At 51.0% G+C, this 23,881-nt stretch overlaps 1 protein-coding gene across 1 annotated transcript; it reads left to right on the top strand.

Annotated features, from left to right (window-relative positions):
• Nucleotides 1-2,917: 2,917 nt before the first annotated feature.
• On the top strand, nucleotides 2,918-16,398 carry LOC124012231 (pneumococcal serine-rich repeat protein-like). The gene is made up of 14 exons (XM_046325707.1): nucleotides 2,918-3,473; nucleotides 3,918-4,867; nucleotides 5,128-5,237; nucleotides 5,685-5,984; nucleotides 6,804-7,025; nucleotides 7,323-7,480; nucleotides 7,614-8,092; nucleotides 8,334-8,365; nucleotides 8,412-8,597; nucleotides 8,733-9,049; nucleotides 9,309-10,001; nucleotides 10,257-11,312; nucleotides 11,397-15,592; nucleotides 15,727-16,398. The coding sequence occupies exons 1-14, from the start codon at nucleotides 2,918-2,920 to the stop codon at nucleotides 16,396-16,398; spliced, it is 9,927 nt and encodes a 3,308-aa protein (XP_046181663.1).
• Nucleotides 16,399-23,881: the final 7,483 nt, after the last annotated feature.

Genomic DNA, 23,881 nt, shown 5'->3' on the forward strand with positions numbered 1-23,881 from the left:
GGACATGTTTCACATATTGGAGCAATGGATTGATAAAAAAAAATGCATTGCTATGTCATGTAGTAGATAACTAGCAAGTCATAGTGTGGATTGTTGGTTACTTTGACCACAGACAGCCCCACTCTGATATTTTTATTGGCAAAAGACCTGATGTGATTGGCCAAAATAATAGTAAAACAAAAGATCAGAATTAGACTGCCTGTGTAAACTTATCCTTTGTGCTCACAGATCTGAAAAGACTGCTTAGGTCAGGGTTTTCCAAACTCGGCCCTAGCACTACACAGCTGATTCAAATAATCAACTATTAATCAAGCTTTGATCATTTGAATCAGCTGTGTAGTGTTATGGCAAAAACCAAAACGTGCATGCCTTGGGGTCCCGAGGACCAAGTTTGGGAATCGCTGGCTTAGGTGGATGCCACATGGTAGCAGCGACACTTGACCTATTGGAAGGTTTGGTGGTGCCATCACCATATTGCTTACGTCTACTTTCAAACCTTTGAACACTGAAATGGAAACTGGAAGTTTTTTTAAAGGCTGTGCCTTACTTTGACCTTTCTAGCGCAGGCGTTCTGCTAGCGGAACCCCATGACAACATTCCGCTGAGAAGGTAGCGAGCGAAATTCAAAAATATGTTTTCGAAATATGTAACTTTAACACATTAAGTCCAATACAGCAAATGATAGTTTAACAAGATGTGTATCTACCCATCGTGTCCAATTTAAAAAATGCTTTACAGCGAAAGAACAACATATGATTATGTTAGGTCATAGCCAAGTCCAAAAAACACAGCCATTTTTGCAGCCAAAGATAGAAGTCACAAAAAGCTGAAATATAGATCAAATTAATCACTAACCTTTTATGATCTTCATCAGATGACACTCATAGGACATCATGTTACACAATACATGTATGTTTTGTTCGATAATGTGCATATTTATATCCCAAAATCTCAGTTTACATTGGCGTGTAACGTGCAGTAATGTTTTGATTCCAAAACATCCGGTGATTTTGCAGAAATACTCATAATAAACATTGATAAAAGATACAAGTGTTATTCACAGAATTAAAGATAGACTTCTCCTTAATGCAACAGCTGTGTCAGGTTTCAGCTTTACTGAAAAATCATAATCTGAGAACGGCACTCAGAGCCCAATCCAGCCAGAGAAATATCTGCCATTTTGAAGTCAACAGAAGTTAGAAATAACACTATAAATATTAACTTACCTTTGATGATCTTCATCAGAAGGCACTCCCATGAATCCCAGTTTGGAAAATTACTGATTTGTTCCATAAAGTCCATCACTTATGTCCAAATAGCCACTTGTTGTTAGCGTGTTCAGCCAAGTGATCCATCTTTATGAGGTGCGAGCATTTCGTCCAGACAAAAACTCGAAAAGTTCCGTTACAGGTCTTAGAAACAAGTCAAACGATGTATGGAATCAATCTTTAGGATGTTTTTAACATAAAACATCAATAAACTTCCAACCGGAGAATTCCTATGTCTGAAGAAAAGCACAGGAAAAAGAGCTAACTCTGTCGGGAGAGCGTGTCACGAGCCTGAGACACTCTGCCAGATCACTGACTCATACATGTCTCATGAGCCCCTCCTTTATAGTAGAATCCTCATTCAAGTTTATAAAGACGGTTGACATCTAGTGGACGCCGTAGGAAGTGCAACTTGACTCCATAGACACTGTGTATTCGGTAGGCCAAGCTTTGAAAAACTTCAAACCTCAGATATCCCACTTCCTGGTTGGATGTTTTTCAGGTTTTCGCCTGCCATATGCGTTCTGTTATTCTCACAGACATCATTCAAACAGTTTTAGAATCTTCAGAGTGTTTTCTATCCAATACTAATAATACTATGCATATATTAGCATCTGGGACAGAGTAGAGGGCAGTTCACTCTGGGCACGCTATTCATCCAAAAGTGAAAATGCTGCCCCCTATCCCAAAAAGGATAACTTAACAGACGGAACTGCACTGTCATTGTAAAATCCTTTATTTTAAAAAGTTGGCTCTGATATTGATTGATATGCTGTTTTGCAGGTCCAGAGGCGTTGTTGCACATTCCTGATGGATACATTGTAACTCAGTGGAAAAGTCTCAATGCCTTGTTTGTCAAATTTTCCCAATCAAATGTGGAGGTAAGAAAGTCCTGGGGTGTCATTTATCAATATTGCATAGAAACTGATTTTTAAAAATGATCATGCTCTGAAATGTAAACATTAGATTGTCTGAAAATGGACAAAAATGCACATATGATTCTTTGTTGCAATGGTTGAACATTTTAGACATTTTAAAAATAAATACAATTTAACTTGTGCTGGTGATTGCAGTTGCCCTGATTTCCTCTTCCACAGTATGGCAGTCTCTCGCTTCAACTGGTTTATCAGAACTCTGCTGGAGAGTTGTCCACCACAACGGTATCCTGTTTCCCTCAACCTTTCAACTCAAGAAATGTGGAAGAACCCTTTGGGGATTTATGGGGATTCCCAAATATTCCCACTGCACCCTATATGATAGATCAAACCCCAGTCATCACCAATGTTCCTTCAACATCTGCAGCATCTACCCCACTAGGAACATTTTGCTTGTGGGGCTTCCCATTCATTCCTACTGGAGCTTTTCTCCCTTGTAAAGAATCCACAACTCCAGCCACTACGACTGTGACCACAACTGCTGCCACTACGGCATCTGCTGCCACAACAACTGCAGCTGCCACAACGACAGCCCCTGCCACAACGACAGCCCCTGCCACCACAAGTGCAGCCGCCACTACGACTGCGACCACAAGTGCAGCCGCCACTACGACTGCGACCACAAGTGCAGCCGCCACTATGACTGCTGCTGCCACAACAACTGCAGCTAACACCACAGCAACAGCAGCTACCACCACAACTGTAGCCGCCACTATGACTACAGCAGACACCACAAATCAGGCTGTTACCACAAGAGCAGCAGCAGCTACAACAACAACTGCAGCCGCAACTACAACATTCGCTGCCACCACAACTGCAGCCCCCAATACAACCGCTACCACAACAGCAGCTGCCACTAAGACAACAGCAGCTACCGCCTCAACTACAGATACCACTAAGACAACCCATGCCACCACAACAGCAGCCACTGCAACCACAAGTGCAGCTGCTAACACAACTGCAGCTGCCACTACGACAACAGCCACTGCCACTACAACTGCAGCTGTCACTATGGCAACAGCCACTACCACCACAACTGCAGACATTACTAAGACAACACCTGCCACCACGACAACAGCCACTGCCACCACTTCTGCAGCCCCTGCCACCACAACGGCAGACACCAATGTGACTACTACCAATACTGCAGCTTCCACTACGTCAGCCTCTGCCACCACAGCAACAATAGCCACCAGCACAACTGTAGCCGCCACTACGACTACAGCAGACACTACGACTACAGCAGCCACTGTCACCACAAATCTAGCTGGTACCACAAGAGCAGCATCTGGAACCACAACAGCAGCCGCAACAACAACTGCTACCACAAAAGCAGCTGCCACTACGACTGCTAACACAACTGCAGCTACTACTACGACGACAGCCACTGCCACCATAACTGCAGCTGCAATTACGACAGAACCTACAACCACAACTGCAGACACCAATGCAATTACTACCACTACTGCAGCTTCCACTAAGTCAGCCTCTGCCACCACAGCAACATCAGCCACCAGCACAACTATAGCCGCCACTACGACCGATATCACAACAGCAGCTGCCACTATGATGACAGCCGCTGTCACCACAACTGCAGCTTCCACTATGACAACAGCCGCTGCCACCACAACTGCAGCTGCCACCACAACTGCAGCTGCCACCACAAAAACAGCTGCTGCCACCACTACTATAGCTCCTGCCACTGTAACTGCAGAAATACCTACGATAGCCCCTGCCACCACAAATATGACAGCCCCTGCCACCACAACAACTGCAGGCGCCACCAAAACTTTAGCCGCCACTACAACTACAGCAGCCACTACAACAGTACCAACTGCCACCACAACTCCAGCTGGTACCACAAGAGCAGCAGCTGCAACCACAACTTTAGCCGCTACTAGAACAGCAGCAACTACAACCACAAGTGCAGCTGCCACCACAACTGCAGCTGCCACCACGACAACAGCCGCTGCCTCCACTACTGCAGCCCCTGCCACCGTAACTGCAGACATCTCTACAACAGCCCCTGCCACCACAACTGCAGCCACATATACGACAGCCCCGGCCAACACATCAACAGTAGCCACCACCACAACTGTAGCCGCCACTACAACTACAGCAGCCACTACAACAGTACCAACTGCCACCACAACTCCGGCTGCAACCACAACTTTAGCCGCTACAAGAACAGCAGCCACTGCAACCACAAGTGCAGCTCCCACCACAACTGCAGCTGCCACTACGATAACAGCTGCTACCAGCATAACTGCAGACACCACAACGACAGCCCCTGCCACCACAACTGGAGACACCACTAAGACAACTCATGCCACCACAATTCTAGTCACTACCAACACAGCAGCCACTGCAACCACAAGTGCAGCTGCTACCACAACAGCAGCTGCAATAAAGACAGACACTGCCACCACAACTGCAGCCACCACTACGACTGCTAGCACAACAGCAGCTGCCACCACGATGACAACAGCTGCCACCACACCTGCAGATGCCACCACCACTGAAGCTGCCACCACGACAACAGCTGCCACCACGACAACAGCTGCCACCATTACTGCAGCTGCCACCACGACAGCAGTTGCCACCACGACTACAGCTGCCACCACGACAACAGCTGCCACCACGACAACAGCTGCCACCACAACGGCAGCTGCCACCACAACTGCAGCTGCCACCACAACTGCAGCTGCCACCACAACTGCAGTTGCCACCACGACAACAGCAGCTGCCACCACTACTGAAGCCCCTGCCACCGTAACTGCAGACGTCTCTACGACAGCCCCTGCCACCACAACTGCAGCCACATATACGACAGCCCCGGCCACGACAACTGTAGCCGCCACTACAACTACAGCAGCCACTACAACAGTAGCAATTGCCACCACAACTCCAGCTGGTACCACAAGAGCAGCAGCTGCAACCACAACTTTAGCCGCTACCAGAACAGCAGCCACTGCAATCACAAGTGCAGCTGCCACCACAACTGCAGCTGCCACTACGATATCAGCCGCTACCAGCATAACTGCAGACACCACTACGACAGCCCCTGCCACCATAACTGGAGACACCACTAAGACAACTCATGCCACCACAATTTTAGTCACTACCAACACAGCAGCCACTGCAACCACAAGTGCAGCTGCTACCACATCAGCAGCTGCAATAAAGACAGACACTGCCACCACAACTGCAGCCACCACTACAACTACTAGCACAACAGCAGCTGCCACCACGATGACAACAGCTGCCACCACAACTGCAGCTGCCACCACAACTGCAGCTGTCACCACGACAACAGCAGCTTCCACCACAACTGCAGCAGCCACCACAACTGCAGCTGCCACCACGACAGCAGCTGCCACCACAACAGCAGCTGCCACCACAACAGCAGCTGCCACCATGACAGCAGCTGCCACCACAACTGCAGCTGCCACCACAACTGCAGCTGCCACCACAATTGCAGCTGCCATCACAACTGCAGCTGCCACCATGACAACAGCCGCTGCCACCACTGCTGCAGCCCCTACCACCGTAACTGCAGACATCTCTACGACAGCCCCTGCCACCACAACTGCAGCCACATATACGACAGCCCCGGCCACCACATCAACAGCAACCGCCACCACAACTCTAGCTGCCAGTACAACTACAGCAGCCACTACAACAGTAGCAATTGCCACCACAACTCCAGCTGGTACCACAAGAGCAGCAGCTGCAACCACAACTTTAGCTGCAACCAGAACAGCAGCCACTGCAACCACAAGTGCAGCTGCCACCACAACTGCAGCTGCCACTACGATAACAGCCGCTACCAGCATAACTACAGACACCACTACGACAGCCCCTGCCACCACAACTGGAGACACCACTAAGACAACTCATGCCACCACAATTTTAGTCGCTACCAACACAGCAGCCACTGCAACCACAAGTGCAGCTGCTACCACAACAGCAGCTGCAATAAAGACATACCCTGCCACCACAACTGCAGCCACCACTATGACTGCCACGACGACAGCATCTGCCACCACAACTGCAGCTGCAATAACGACAGACCCTGCTACCACAAATGCAGACACCAATACGACACCTACCACAACTGCAGCTTCCACAATGACAGCCTCTGCCACCATAGCAACAGCAGTTGCCAGCACAACTGTAGCTGCCACTACAGCTAAAGCAGCCACTACAACAGCAGCCGCTTCCACCACAACTCCAGCTGGTACCACAAGAGCAGCCTCTGCCACCCCAACTGCATTTGCCACCACTACGACTGCTACCACAACAGCAGCTGCCACCACAACTGCAGCTGCCACCACGACAACAGCTGCCACCACAACTGCAGCTGCCACCACGACAACAGCTGCCACCACGACAACAGCTGCCACCATTACTGCAGCTGCCACCACGACAGCAGTTGCCACCATGACTGCAGCTGCCACCATGACAGCAGCTGCCACCACGACAACAGCTGCCACCACAACTGCAGCTGCCACCACAACTGCAGCTGACACCACAACTGCAGCTGCCACCACAACTGCAGCTGCCACCACTAATGCAGCCCCTGCCACCGTAACTGTAGACGTCTCTACGACAGCCCCTGCCACCACAACTGCAGCCACATATACGACAGCCCCGGCCACCACATCAACAGCAGCCGCCACCACAACTGTAGCCGCCACTACAACTACAGCAGCCACTACAACAGTAGCAATTGCCACCACAACTCCAGCTGGTACCACAAGAGCAGCAGCTGCAACCACAACTTTAGCCGCTACCAGAACAGCAGCCACTGCAACCACAAGTGCAGCTGCCACCACAACTGCAGCTGCCACTACGATAACAGCTGCTACCAGCATAACTGCAGACACCACTACGACAGCCCCTGCCACCATAACTGGAGACACCACTAAGACAACTCATGCCACCACAATTTTAGTCACTACCAACACAGCAGCCACTGCAACCACAAGTGCAGCTGCTACCACAACAGCAGCTGCAATAAAGACAGACACTGCCACCACAACTGCAGCCACCACTACAACTGCTAGCACAACAGCAGCTGCCACCACGATGACAACAGCTTCCACCACACCTGCAGCTCCCACCACCACTGTAGCTGCCACCACGACAACAGCTGCCACCACGACAACAGCTGCCACCATTACTGCAGCTGCCACCACGACAGCAGTTGCCACCACGACTACAGCTGCCACCACGACAACAGCTGCCACCACGACAACAGCTGCCACCACAACGGCAGCTGCCACCACAACTGCAGCTGCCACCACAACTGCAGCTGCCACCACAACTGCAGTTGCCACCACGACAACAGCAGCTGCCACCACTACTGAAGCCCCTGCCACCGTAACTGCAGACGTCTCTACGACAGCCCCTGCCACCACAACTGCAGCCACATATACGACAGCCCCGGCCACGACAACTGTAGCCGCCACTACAACTACAGCAGCCACTACAACAGTAGCAATTGCCACCACAACTCCAGCTGGTACCACAAGAGCAGCAGCTGCAACCACAACTTTAGCCGCTACCAGAACAGCAGCCACTGCAATCACAAGTGCAGCTGCCACCACAACTGCAGCTGCCACTACGATATCAGCCGCTACCAGCATAACTGCAGACACCACTACGACAGCCCCTGCCACCATAACTGGAGGCACCACTAAGACAACTCATGCCACCACAATTTTAGTCACTACCAACACAGCAGCCACTGCAACCACAAGTGCAGCTGCTACCACATCAGCAGCTGCAATAAAGACAGACACTGCCACCACAACTGCAGCCACCACTACAACTACTAGCACAACAGCAGCTGCCACCACGATGACAACAGCTGCCACCACAACTGCAGCTGCCACCACAACTGCAGCTGCCACCACGACAACAGCAGCTTCCACCACAACTGCAGCAGCCACCACAACTGCAGCTGCCACCACGACAGCAGCTGCCACCACAACAGCAGCTGCCACCACAACAGCAGCTGCCACCATGACAGCAGCTGCCACCACAACTGCAGCTGCCACCACAACTGCAGCTGCCACCACAATTGCAGCTGCCATCACAACTGCAGCTGCCACCATGACAACAGCCGCTGCCACCACTGCTGCAGCCCCTACCACCGTAACTGCAGACATCTCTACGACAGCCCCTGCCACCACAACTGCAGCCACATATACGACAGCCCCGGCCACCACATCAACAGCAACCGCCACCACAACTCTAGCCGCCAGTACAACTACAGCAGCCACTACAACAGTAGCAATTGCCACCACAACTCCAGCTGGTACCACAAGAGCAGCAGCTGCAACCACAACTTTAGCTGCAACCAGAACAGCAGCCACTGCAACCACAAGTGCAGCTGCCACCACAACTGCAGCTGCCACTACGATAACAGCCGCTACCAGCATAACTACAGACACCACTACGACAGCCCCTGCCACCACAACTGGAGACCCCACTAAGACAACTCATGCCACCACAATTTTAGTCGCTACCAACACAGCAGCCACTGCAACCACAAGTGCAGCTGCTACCACAACAGCAGCTGCAATAAAGACATACCCTGCCACCACAACTGCAGCCACCACTATGACTGCCACGACGACAGCATCTGCCACCACAACTGCAGCTGCCACCACAACTTCAGCCGCTACCGCAACAGCAGCCACTGCCACCACAACTGCAGCTGCAATAACGACAGACCCTGCTACCACAAATGCAGACACCAATACGACACCTACCACAACTGTAGCTTCCACAATGACAGCCTCTGCCACCATAGCAACAGCAGTTGCCAGCACAACTGTAGCTGCCACTACAGCTAAAGCAGCCACTACAACAGCAGCCGCTTCCACCACAACTCCAGCTGGTACCACAAGAGCAGCCTCTGCCACCCCAACTGCATTTGCCACCACTACGACTGCTACCACAACAGCAGCTGCCACCACAACTGCAGCTGCCACCACGACAACAGCTGCCACCACAACTGCAGCTGCCACCACGACAACAGCTGCCACCACGACGACAGCAGCTGCCACCACAACTGCAGCTGCCACCACGACAGCAGCTGCCACCACAACAGCAGCTGCCACCAAAACTGCAGCTGCCACCACGACAATAGCTGCCACCACGACAACAGCTGCCACCACAACTGCAGCTGCCACCACGACAACAGCTGCCACCACGACGACAGCAGCTGCCACCACAACTGCAGCTGCCACCACAACAGCAGCTGCCATCACAACTGCAGCTGCCACCACAATTGCAGCTGCCATCACAACTGCAGCTGCGACCATGACAACAGCCGCTGCCACCATGACAACAGCCGCTGCCACCACTGCTGCAGCCCCTGCCACCGTAACTGAAGACACATATACGACAGCCCCTGCCACCACAATTGCAGCCACATATACGACAGCCCCGGCCACCACATCAACAGCAACCGCCACCACAACTGTAGCCGCCAGTACAACTACAGCAGCCACTACAACAGTAGCAATTGCCACCACAACTCCAGCTGGTACCACAAGAGCAGCAGCTGCAACCACAACTTTAGCCGCAACCAGAACAGCAGCCACTGCAACCACAAGTGCAGCTGCCACCACAACTGCAGCTGCCACTACGATAACAGCCGCTACCAGCATAACTGCAGACACCACTACGACAGCCCCTGCCACCACAACTGGAGACACCACTAAGACAACTCATGCCACCACAATTTTAGTCGCTACCAACACAGCAGCCACTGGAACCACAAGTGCAGCTGCTACCACAACAGCAGCTGCAATAAAGACATACCCTGCCACCACAACTGCAGCCACCACTATGACTGCTAGCACAACAGCAGCTGCCACCACGACGACAGCAGCTGCCACCACAACTGTAGCTGCCACCACAACTGCAGCTGCCACCACAACTGCAGCTGCCACCATGACAACAGCTGCCACCACAACTGCAGCTGCCACCACGACAGCAGCTGCCACCACAACCGCAGCTGCCACCACAACTGCAGCTGCCACCATGACAACAGCCGCTGCCACCACTACTGCAGCCCCTGCCACCATAACTAAGGACGCCACTACGACAGCCCCTGCCACCACAACTGGAGACACCACTAAGACAACTCATGCCACAACTTTAGTCGCTACCAACACAGCAACCACTGCAACCACAAGTGCAGCTGCTACCACAACAGCAGCTGCAATAAAGATAAACCCTGGCACCACAACTGCAGCCACCACTACGACTGCTAGCACGACAGCAGCTGCCACCACGATGATAGAAGCTGCCACCACAACTGCAGCTGACACCACGACAAAAGCCGCTGCCACCGTAACTGCAGACATCCCTACGACAGCCCCTGCCACCACAACTGCAGCCACATATACGACAGGCCCTGCCACAACAACTGGAGACACCACTAAGACAACCCATGCCACCACAATTTTAGTCGCTACCAACACAGCAGCCACTGCCACCACAACTGCAGACACCACTACGACTGCTAGCACAACAGCAGCTGCCACCACGATGATAGAAGCTGCCACCACAACTGCAGCTGACACCACGACAAAAGCCGCTGCCACCGTAACTGCAGACATCCCTACGACAGCCCCTGCCACCACAACTGCAGCAACATATACGACAGGCCCTGCCACAACAACTGGAGACACCACTAAGACAACCCATGCCACCACAATTTTAGTCGCTACCAACACAGCAGCCACTGCAACCACAAGTGCAGCTGCTACCACAAAAGCAGCTGCAATAAACACAGACCCTGCTACCACAAATGCAGCCGCCACCACAATGACAGAATCTGCCACCACAACTGCAGCTGCCACCACGACAACAGCCGCTGCCACCACTACTGCAGAAGTCCCTACGACAGTCTCAGCCACCAAACCTGCAGCCACATATACGACAGCCCCTGCCACCACAGCAACAGCAGCCGCCACCACAACTGTAGCCGCCACTACAATTACAGCAGCCACTACAACAGTAGCAATTGCCACCACAACTGCAGCTGCCACCACGACAGCAGCTTCCACCACAACTGCAGCTGCCAGCACAACTGCAGCTGCCACCACGACAACAGCAGCTGCCACCACAACTACAGTTGCCACCACAACTGCAGCTGCCACTACGACAGCAGCTGCCACCACAACTGCAGCAGCCACCATGACAACAGCCGCTGCCACCACTACTGCAGCCCCTGCCACCGTAACTGCAGACGTCTCTACGACAGCCCCTGCCACCACAACTGCAGCCACATATATGACAGCCCCGGCCACCACATCAACAGCAGCCGCCACCACAACTGTAGCCGCCACTACAACTACAGCAGCCACTACAACAGTAGCAATTGCCACCACAACTCCAGCTGGTACCACAAGAGCAGCAGCTGCAACCACAACTTTAGCCGCTACCAGAACAGCAGCCACTGCAACCACAAGTGCAGCTGCCACCACAACTGCAGCTGCCACTATGATAACAGCCGCTACCAGTATAACTACAGACACCACTACGACAGCCCCTGCCACCACAACTGCAGCCACATATACGACAGCCCCTGCCACCACAACTGCAGCCACATATACGACAGCCCCTGCCACAACAACTGGAGACACCACTAAGACAACCCATGCCACCACAATTTTATTCGCTACCAACACAGCAGCCACTGCAACCACAAGTGCAGCTGCTACCACAACAGCAGCTGCAATAAAGACAGACCCTGCTACCACAAATGCAGCCACCACTACGACTGCTAGCACAACAGCAGCTGCCACCACAACGACAGAAGCTGCCAACACAACTGCAGCTGCCACCACGACAACAGCCGCTGCCGCCACTACTCAAGCCGCTGCCACCGTAACTGCAGACGTCCCTATGACAGCCCCTGCCACCACAACTGCAGCCACATATACGACAGCCCCTGCCACCACAACTGCAGCCACATATACGACAGCCTCTGCCACAACAACTGGAGACACCACTAAGACAACCCATGCCACCACAATTTTAGTCGCTACCAACACAGCAGCCACTGCAACCACAAGTGCAGCTGCTACCACAACAGCAGCTGCAATAAAGACAGACCCTGCTACCACAAATGCAGCCGCCACTACGACTGCTAGCACAACAGCAGCTGCCACCACAACGACAGAAGCTGCCAACACAACTGCAGCTGCCACCACGACAACAGCCGCTGCCACCACTACTGAAGCCCCTGCCACCGTAACTGCAGACGTCCCTACGACAGCCCCTGCCACCACAACTGCAGCCACATATACGACAGCCCCTGCTACCACAGCAACAGCAGCCGCCACCACAACTGTAGCCGCCACTATAACTACAGCAGCCAGTACAACAATAGCAACTGCCACCACAACTCCAGCTGGTACCACAAGAGCAGCAGCTGCAACCACAACTTTCGCTGCTACCAGAACAGCAGCCACTGCAACCACAAGTGCAGCTACCACCACAACTGCAGCTGCCACTACGATAACAGCCGCTACCACTATAACTTCAGACACCACTACGACAGCCCCTGCCACCACAACTGGAGACACCAATAAGACAACCCATGCCACCACAACTTCAGCCTCGACCACAACAGCAGCCACAGCAACCACAAGTGCAGCTGCTACCACAACTGCAGCCACCACTATGACAACAGCCGCTGACACCACTACTGCAGCCGCTGCCACCGTAATTAAGGACGCCACTATGACACCCCCTGCCACCACAACTGGAGACATAACTAAGACAACCCATGCCACCACACCTTTAGCCGTGACCACAACAGCAGCCACTGCCATCACAACTACAGCTTTAATAACGACAGACCCTGCCACCACAAATGCAGACGCCACTACGACAGACTCTGCCACCATAGCAACAACAGTCGCCAGCACAACTGTAGATTCCACTACTACTACAGCAGCCACTACAACAGCAGCCGCTGCCACCACACCTCCAGCTGGTACCACAAGAGCAGCATCTGCAACCACAACTGCATTTTACACCACTAAGACTGCTACCACAACTGCAGCCACCACTACGACTGCTACCACAACAGCAGCTGCCACCACAACCACAGCAGCTGCCACCACAACTCCAGCTGGTACCACAAGAGCAGCAGCTGCAACCACAACTTTAGCTGCTACCAGAACAGCAGCCACTGCAACCACAAGTGCAGCTGCCACCACAACTGCAGCTGACACTACGATAACAGCCGCTACCACTATAACTTCAGACACCACTACGACAGCCCCTGCCACCACAACTGGAGACACCAATAAGACAACCCATGCCACCACAACTTCAGCCTCAACCACAACAGCAGCCACAGCAACCACAAGTGCAGCTGCTACCACAACTGCAGCCACCACTATGACAACAGCCGCTGACACCACTACTGCAGCCGCCGCCACCGTAATTAAGGACGCCACTATGACACCCCCTGCCACCACAACTGGAGACATAACTAAGACAACCCATGCCACCACACCTTTAGCCGTGACCACAACAGCAGCCACTGCCATCACAACTACAGCTGTAATAACGACAGACCCTGCCACCACAAATGCAGACGCCACTACGACAGACTCTGCCACCATAGCAACAACAGTCGCCAGCACAACTGTAGATTCCACTACTACTGCAGCAGCCACTACAACAGCAGCCGCTGCCACCACACCTCCAGCTGGTACCACAAGAGCAGCATCTGCAACCACAACTGCATTTTACACCACTACGACTGCTACCACAACTGCAGCCACCACTACGACTGCTACCACAACAGCAGCTGCCACCACAACCACAGCAGCTGCCACCACAACTGCAGATGCCACCACGACAACAGCCGCTGCCACCACTACTGAAGCCCCTGCCACCGTAACTGCAGACGTCCCTACGACAGCCCCTGCCACCACAACTGCAGCCACATATACGACAGCAGCCACTACAACAGAAGCAACTGCCACCACAACTCCAGCTGATACCACAAGAGCAGCATCTGCAACCACAACTTCATTTTCTACCACTACGACTGCTACCACAACAGCAGCTGCCACCACAGCCACAGCAGCTGCCACCACAACTGCAGATGCCACCACGACAACAGCCGCTTCCACCCCTACTGAAGCCCCTGCCACCGTAAATGCAGACGTCACTACGACAGCCACTGCCACCACAACTCTAACTGGTACCACAAGAGCAGTAACTGCAACCACAACTTCAGCCGCCACTACGTCAGTTACAGACACCACAAGTATAGCTGCCACTAGGACAATACCCACTACCACTATAAAGACAACCTCTGCCACCACAACTTTAGCAGCTACCACAACATCAGCCACTGCTACCACAACTGCAGCTGTCCCTACAACGACAGCCACCACAACTGCAGCTTACACCACTACTGCAGCCCCTGCCACCGTAAATAAGGGCCCCACTACGACAGCCAGCACAACTGCAGCCACATATACGACAGCCCCTGCCACCACAGCAACAGCAGCCGCCACCACAACTGTAATCGCCACTACAACTACAGCAGCCACTACAACAGTAGCAACTGCCACCACAACTCCAGCTGGTACCACAAGAGCAGCAGCTACAACTTTAATCGCTACCAGAACAGCAGCCACTGCAACCACAAGTGCAGCTGCTACCACAACTGCAGCTGCCACTATGACAACAGCCGCTGACATCACTACTGCAGCCGCTGCCACCGTAACTAAGGACGCCAATAAGACAACCCATGCCACCACACCTTTAGCCGCGACCACAACAGCAGCCACTGCCATCACAACTACAGCTGTAATAACGACAGACCCTGCCACCACAAATGCAGACGCCACTACGACTGCCTCTGCCACCATAACAACAACAGTCGTCAGCACAACTGTAGATTCCACTACAACTAATGCAGCCACTACAACAGCAGCCACTGCCACCACACCTCCAGCTGGTACCACAAGAGCAGCATCTGCAACCACAACTGCATTTGCCACCACTACAACTGCTTCCACAACTGCATCCACCACTACGACTGCTACCACAACAGCAGCTGCCACCATGACCACAGCAGATGCCACCACGACAACAGCCGCTGCCACCACTACTGCAGCCCCTGTCACCGTAACTGCAGACGTCCCTACGACAGCTGCTGCAACCACAACTGCAGCTGCCAACATGACAACAGCCACTGCCACCACTACTGCAGCCCCTGCCACCATAACTAAGGACGCCACTACGACAGCCCCTGCCACCACAACTGGAGACACCACTAAGACAACTCATGCCAACACAACTTCAGTCGCTGCCAACACAGCAGACACTGCAACCACAAGTGAAGCTGCTACCACAACAGCAGCTGCAATAACGACAGACCCTGCCACCACAAATGCAGACCCCACTATGACTCCTACCACAACTGCAGCTTCCACTACGACAGCCTCTGCCACCATAGCAAGAGCAGTCGCCAGCACAACTGTAGATGCCACTACAACTACAGCAGCCACTACAACAGCAGCCGCTGCCACCACAACTCCAGCTGGTACCACAAGGGCAGCATCTGCAACCACAACTGCATTTTCTACCACTATGACTGCGACCACAACTGCAGCCGCAGCTACGACTGCTACCACAACAACAGCTGCCGCCACGACGACAGCCGCTGCCACCACAACTGCAGCCCCTGCCACCACGACAACAGCCGCTGCCACCACTACTGCAGCCCCTGCCACCATAACTGCAGACGTCCCTACGACGACCTCAGCCACCACAACTGCAGCCACATATACAACAGCTCCTGCCACAACAACTGCAGCCACATATACGACAGCCCCGGCCACCACAGCAACAGCAGCCGCCACCACAACTGTAGCCGCCACGACAACTACAGCAGCCACTACAACAGTAGCAACTGCCAACACAACTCCAGCTGGTACCACAAGAGCAGCAGCTGCAACCACAACTGCATTTTCCACCACTACGACCACGACCACAACAGCTGCCACTACCACAACACCCCCTGCCACCACAACTTTAACCGCTACCAGAACAGCAGCCACTGCATCCACAAGTGCAGCTGCTACATCAACTGCAGCTGCCACTATGATAACAGCTGTTACCGCCACAACTAAAGACACCAATAAGACAACCCCTGCCATCACACATTTAGCCACTACAAGAACAGCAGCAACTGCAACCACAACTGCAGCTGCCACTACAACTGCAGCTGCCACTACGACAACAGCCACTACTACCACAACTGCAGACACCGCTAAGACAACCCCTGCCACCACGACAGCAGCCACTGCCAACACTACTGTAGCCCCTACCACCATAACTATAGGTGCCTCTATGACAGCCCCTGCCACCACAACTGGAGACCCCACTAAGACAACGCATGCCACCACAACTTTAGCCGCTACCACAACAGCAGCCACTGCAACCACAACTGCAGCTGCCACCACAACTGCAGCTGATACTACAAAACAAGTCTCTGCCACCACAACTGCAGCTGCCACTACGACGACAGCCAGTGCCATCACAACTGCATCTGCCACTATGACGACAGCTGCTGCCACCACAACTACAGCTGCCACCATGACAGCAGCCGCTGCTAACACTAATCCAGCCCCTGACACCATAATTGCAGACGTCGCTACGACATCCCCTGCCACCACATCAGCAGCCACAAATAAGACAGCACCTGCCACCAAGCAACAGCAGCCGCCACCACAACTGTAGTCGCAAGTACAATTACAGCAGCAACCACAACAGTAGCAACTGCCACCACAACTGCAGAAACCACTAAGACAACCCCTGCCACCACACCTTTAGCCGCTACCATTGCAGCTGTCACTGCAACCAAGACTGCAGCTGCCACTATGACGACAGCCTCTGCCACTACAACTACAGCTGCCACTATAACAATAGCCACTACCACCACAACTGGAGACACCACTAAGACAAACCCTGCCACCACAACTTTAGCCGCTACCATAACAGCTGCCACTGCAACCAAGAATGCAGCTGCCACTCTGGCAATAGCTGCTACCACCACAACTGCAGACACGACCAAGACAACCCCTGCCACCACAACTTTATCCGCTACAACAAAGGCAGCCACTGCAACCACAAATGCAGCTGCTACCACAACTGCAGCTGCCATTACAATGACAGCCGCTGACGCTACAACTGCAACAGCCACTACGACAACAGCCGCTACCACCACAACTACAGATACCACAAAGACAACCCCTGCCTCCATGACAACCGCCGCTGCCAACACTACTGCAGCCCCTGCCACCATAACTGTAGACGTTACTACGACAGCCCCAGCCACCACAATTGGAGACACCACTAAGACGATCTATGCCACAACAACTTTAGCCGCTACCACAACAGCAGCCACTGCAACTACAAGTGCACATGCTACCACAACTGCAGCTGCAATAATGACTGACACTGCCACCACAACTGCAGATGCCATTACTACTACTACCAATATTGCAGCTTCCACTACGACACCCTTTGCCACCACAGCAGCTGCCAGCACAACTGTAGCAGCAACTACAACTACAGCAGCCTCTGCCCCCACAACTCCACCTGGTACCACAAGAGCAACATCTGCAACCAGAACTGCGGACGATACAATTGCTACCACAACAGCTTCTGCCAATTTGACTGCCAACACAACTGCTCTTGCTACTACAACACAAGTCTCTGTAACCACAACTGCAGCTGCTACTACGATGACAGCCGCTGCCACCACAACTGCAGCTGCAACCACGACAGCAGCCGCTGCCACCACTATTGCAGCCCCTGCCACCGTAACTGCAGACATCACTACGACAGCCACTGCCACCACAACTCTAGCTGGTACCACAAGAGCAGTAACTGCAACCACAACTTCAGCCGCCACTACATCAGTTACGGACACCACAACTATAGCTGCCACTAGGACAGCACCCGCTACCACCACAAAGACAACCTCTACCATCACAACTTTCGCAACTACCACAACTGCAGCTGTCCCTACAATGACACTGCAATCACAAGTGCAGCTGCTACCACACCTGCAGCGGCCACTACAACTGAAGACACCACTAAGACAACCCAGGCAACAACAACAACAGCCACTGCAACCACACGTGCAGCTGCCACCACAACTGAAGCTGCCACCACAACATCCACTTACACCACTACTGCAGCCCCTGCCACCGTAACTAAGGATGCCACTACAACAGCCCCTGCCACCACAACTTTAGCCGCTTCCACAACATCCGCCACTGCAACCACAAGTGCAGCTGCTACAGCAACTGCAGCTGCCCCTACGATGACAGTCGCTGCCACCGCAACTGAAGCTGCCACCACGACTGCAGCTACCGCCACAACTGTAGACACTACCAAGACTACCCCTGTCACCACAACATTTGCCACTACCACAACAGCAACCAGTGCAACCACAACTGCAGCTGCTACCACCTCTGCAGCTGCCGCCACGACGACTTCAGCCGCTGCCACCACTACTGCAGCCCCTCCCACCGTAGCTGTAGACGCCACTACGACAGCCCCTGCCACCACAGCTGCAGCTGCAATTACGACAGACCCTGCCACCACAACGGCTAATGCCAATGTGACTACTACCACAACTGCAGCTTCCACATTGCAGTTCTCTGCCACCACAGCAATAGTAGCCGCTGCCACCACAAATCCAGCTGGTACCAAAAGAGCAGCAGCTGCAACCACAACTGCAGCCGCCACTACAACATTCGATGCCACCACAACTGCAGACACCACTATGGCAACCCCTGCCACCACAACTTTAGCCACTTCCATAACATCAGCCACAGCTACCACAACTGCTGCTGCCACTACGATAACAGCCACTATGACCACAAATGCAGACACCACTACGACAACCCCTGCCACCACAACTGCATACTCAACTATGACATTCCCTGCCACCACAACTGGAACCACCACTTCACAGCCGCTGTCATCACAATTGCAGCTTCCACTATGACAGCAGCTGATGCCACCACATCTGCTGTCAACAGAACTGCATTCACTATCACAAATGTAAATGCCACAACTGCCACTACGGCAGCCTCTGCCACCACAACTTCAACCGCTACAATAACAGCAGCCTCTGCCACCACAACAGCAGTCGCCACTACGACAGCCCCTGCCACCACACCTTCAGCCGCTACAACAACAGTCGCTAATGATAACAGCCGCTGCCACCACAACTGCAGCCGCCACTGACATGCTATGTCACCAAAGTTGGATCCGCCACTACGATAGTCGGTGCCATCCCAACTGTAACTGACAGAATTACAGCAGCTGTTGCAACCACAACTGAGGCAACCACAACTGCAGCCGCCGCTAAGACAACAATTGCTGCCACCACAACTGCAGCCACCACCACAACTGCAGCCGCCGCTAAGACAACAATTGCTGCAACCACAACTGCAGTTGCTACCAGCGATACTACAGCCGCCACTACGACAGCCCATGACACACTGTAACTGTAGCCGCCACCACAACTGTAACCGCCACTACGACAGGCTCTGCCACCTCAACTTCAGCCGCTACCACAACAACCGCCGCTACCGCTACGACAACCCTTGCCACCATAACTGCAGCTGCCACTATGAAAAATACTGCCACCACAGCTGGTAACTCAACTGCTGCTGCCACTATGACAACAGCTGCTGCCACTACGACAGCCCTTGCCACCCTAACCGCAGCTACCAATAGAGAAGCTACTGCCACCACAACTGCAGCAGCCACTACATCAGCAGCCGCTTCCACCACAACTGCTGCCGCCACTACTGCTGCCACTACCATAACTGTAGCTGCCGATCATGCAGACGTTACTACGACTGCCGTTGCCACGACAACTGCAGCTCCCAATATGAAAGCAGCTGCTGCCACCACAACTGCTGCCACAACTGCGGCTAACCCAACTGCAGCCGCCACTATGACAGCCCCTGCCACCTCAATTTCATCCGCTACCACGACAACAGCAGTTACTGCCACAACTGTAGCTGCCACCACAACAGCCCCTGCTACCACAACTGTAGCCACCATCACCACAACTGTAGATGCCAAAACGACAGCCCTTGCCAGAACAACTTCTGCCACTACAACAATGGCATCTACCACTACGATAGCCCCTGCCACCACTAACGCAGCTACCACTATGACAGCAGCTGCCAGCACACTACGACAGCCTGTGCCACCACAACATCAACCCTTGCCACCACAACTGGGTTGAGGTCGAGTGACTGTGGAGGCCAGGTCCTCCGATGCAGCACTCCATCACTTTCCTTGCTCAAATAGCGCTTACACAGCCTGGAGGTGTGTTTTGAGGTGGAGGTGTGTCTCCTCTGAACAGTTGATGTTGAGATTTGTATGTTACTTGAACTCTGTGAAGCATTTATATGGACTGCAATCTGAGGTGCAGTTAACTCTAATGAACTTATCCTATTCATCAGAGGTAACTCTGGGTCTTCCTTTCATGTGGCGGTCCTCATGAGAGCCATTTTCATCATAGTGCTTGATGGTTTTTGCGAATGCACTTGAAGAAACTTTAAAAGTTCTTGAAATTTTCTGGATTGACTGACCTTCAAGTCTTACAGGAATGACTGTCGGACTGTCGTTTCACTTTGCTATTTTGAGCTGTTCTTGCCATAATATGGACTTGGTCTTTTACCAAATAGCCCTATCTTCTGTATACCACCCCTACCTTGTCACAACACAACTGATTGTCTCAAACTCATTAATTTGTGGAATTATTTCCTTCTTAACTTTTAAGGAAGGAAAACCTGTTAATTGAAATGCATTCCACCTCATGAAGCTTGTTGAGAGCATTCCAAGAATGTGCAAAGCTGTCATCAAGGCAAATGGTGGCTACTTTGAAGAATCTCAAATATAAATGATATTTTGATTTGTTTAATACTTTTTTGGTTACTACATGAGTCTGTATTATTTCATAGTTTTGATGTCTTCACTATTATTCTACAATATAGTAAAACATACAGAAACCCTGAAATGAGTATGTGTGTCCAAACTTTTGACTGGTACTGTATTTTACATACATCGATTACCAACTGGGCTCATTTTGACCACAAGAAAAAGCAACAATCAATCAACAATCACAGCAAAATATCAACTTAGTTCTTGTCAAAACATCAGAGATGTACAATAATTTGATTACAGTATTTAGATTTGAGAATTTTTAAGAAAATATACATTTTTTAAATATTTGTGGTAAAAATTACTGCCATTTAAATTGAGGGAGCAGGATGTTATAGGAAGGAGTACATTTGAAAATACCAAAAATATGCCTTAGTTTTCTTTATTTACTTACTCCACAGCCATCATTAAATGCTTGAAGTTTCTTTAAACCAAATGGTATAGCACCCAAAATAGTATAACAAGTTGCACATAAATAATATTGGAGGATATTATAGGAATTCTGGTATTTATATAACATTTTCAGTAGTATAACACATTTTCACCAATAAAGCACAGTGTACATTTAGAGGGTAGCTGGTTTCTGTACTACAGTTCTACCAAGTGTTCATACCGCTGACAGACTTTTATGCGCTGCTTCGACTGCAACTAAGAATATGTCTAAGGTCATTTTGATTAGTCAGTCATACCTAGCTATAATCAGTTATAACCACAGGTGAGTACACAAGGTGCCCCATCTCTGCAAATGATCTGTCTATTTGGTCAAAATCACTGATACAGTTTCCCGTCACCCTATGACGATATGTATTACTTAATATTATGTCTCCAGAGAAACCAAAACATAATATAACCTACTTTTTCCATTTGCCCTATAACAACTTATTTTCTGAGAATACTGTACACACCAATACAGCTCTATGTAGTTTAGTGTTTCTGAGTTCTTGATTTGCTGTTTATATCAAGTATTTATACCATTGGCAGATTTTTATATTCCCAAAAAGAAGGTCTTTTTGTTTTTTTACCCAGTCATACGATACTTGGTATAGGTGAATTCTGTGGGTGCTTTATCTCTGCAGATGATCTGTTTGGTCAAAATCACTGATACAGGTACCCCTCCACCCTCCAGTGGTATGGATAACTTGTAATTATGTCTCCAGAGAAACCTACATTCAAATAAAGGTCAGATTTATCAAATGACTATAGACAGAATTAGGTGTTTTTGTCTCGGGTCAAAATGACCCCAAAGGACTTGGAACTTTTTTAAAGTCCATATTGATACAGAAACACAGAACAAGTTGATTGACAAAGTCATGAAGAATTTGATGATTTAATAAACCACCTTTGGGCTGTGATAAAAGAAATATGCCTCTCGAGTCAAAATGACCCCAGTCCATAGCTTGAGGGGTAACATGAATACATTTGTCCTTTCCCTTGCAGGCATTTCAAGACATCAATGCCTGCAGCATCCACCACAAGTGAATGCAACACTGATGACTACTGGTGTGCATCATGTCATTTTAACAACCAATGCATATTTCACTACAATATACCATTTTTTTCATACTGGAACTTGACACCATTTATAAAGGCTGTAAACCTAAGACTTTTATTCTCTTCACCAGCTATGTAAGTTAATGCCCTTATCAGGTGTGTTGAAATGTGTGTATATGACAGGATTCAAGACATAGATTCTATATTTAACATGGCATAATATTGTATATCATTATAATCACTAATGTGTTTTGGGTGACAAGACACATTTCTTCCTCCTGAGGTCAACACTCGCCTACAATGTTTCAAAATGTGCTACTACTTCTCGCATGCAAAAGTAATGTGGACGAATCATCGTGGTTTGTCCTGGACTCATGGTATGAGGAATTGCTGAATGTGGGCGTATCGTCAGTGGGAGACTGTGCTATAGACCTGAATATTTTTTGTCTTGTTGGTATTTTATGTACTGACTGAAGAAATGCAAATGTTTTTCCCTCATAGCAAATTTGTAGAGAACTCATAAACCAAAATATAATATATGCAATGAAACAGACTTCCAAATTTGGAATAATGTCACCTACCTTTTTTTCTGCAGTCATCTCGCCCAGTTGCTGCTCCAGAAATGCCTTCCACTCGAGGCTGGAGGAATTCTGTTTTTTTATTTTTACATTGAACAAATTCCTGGTTCATCGAATTAGTTTTTTTTCCCACTTGAGCTGCAACAGTATGAAAAAAACATAGTTAAGGGAAAAATATTGAAGGGGTTTATCATGGCAGACACTATGGGTTTAAGTGGCATACACTACATTATCAAAAGTAAGCCCATAAGCTTATTCTGTTGTTTCAAAGTAGATAGGTTTAAGAATACCAAATAACACTTTATGTGACCCTGGTTTAGCCCACTGCAGTAAAAGGTTCAACTTTGCCACCGCTAAGTGGACAGATGTGTGAAATTTGGCCCGCTGGCCCATGGAGTAACATAAGCAAGTTCTCTGTATTCTAAACCAGTGGTCACAAACCTGTCGAGGCATTACTGTCAATCACCAAATATTTCTGTAAAAAACCCAATGATAAAGCCTTTCGTTCCTATTTTTTTTTTAATCGCTTTGCGCTTTTGCCAGTACTGTAAATGCACTTGATGCA

Source organism: Oncorhynchus gorbuscha, linkage group LG24 (genome assembly GCF_021184085.1).
Source record: "Oncorhynchus gorbuscha isolate QuinsamMale2020 ecotype Even-year linkage group LG24, OgorEven_v1.0, whole genome shotgun sequence".
NCBI classification, from domain to species: domain Eukaryota; kingdom Metazoa; phylum Chordata; class Actinopteri; order Salmoniformes; family Salmonidae; genus Oncorhynchus; species Oncorhynchus gorbuscha.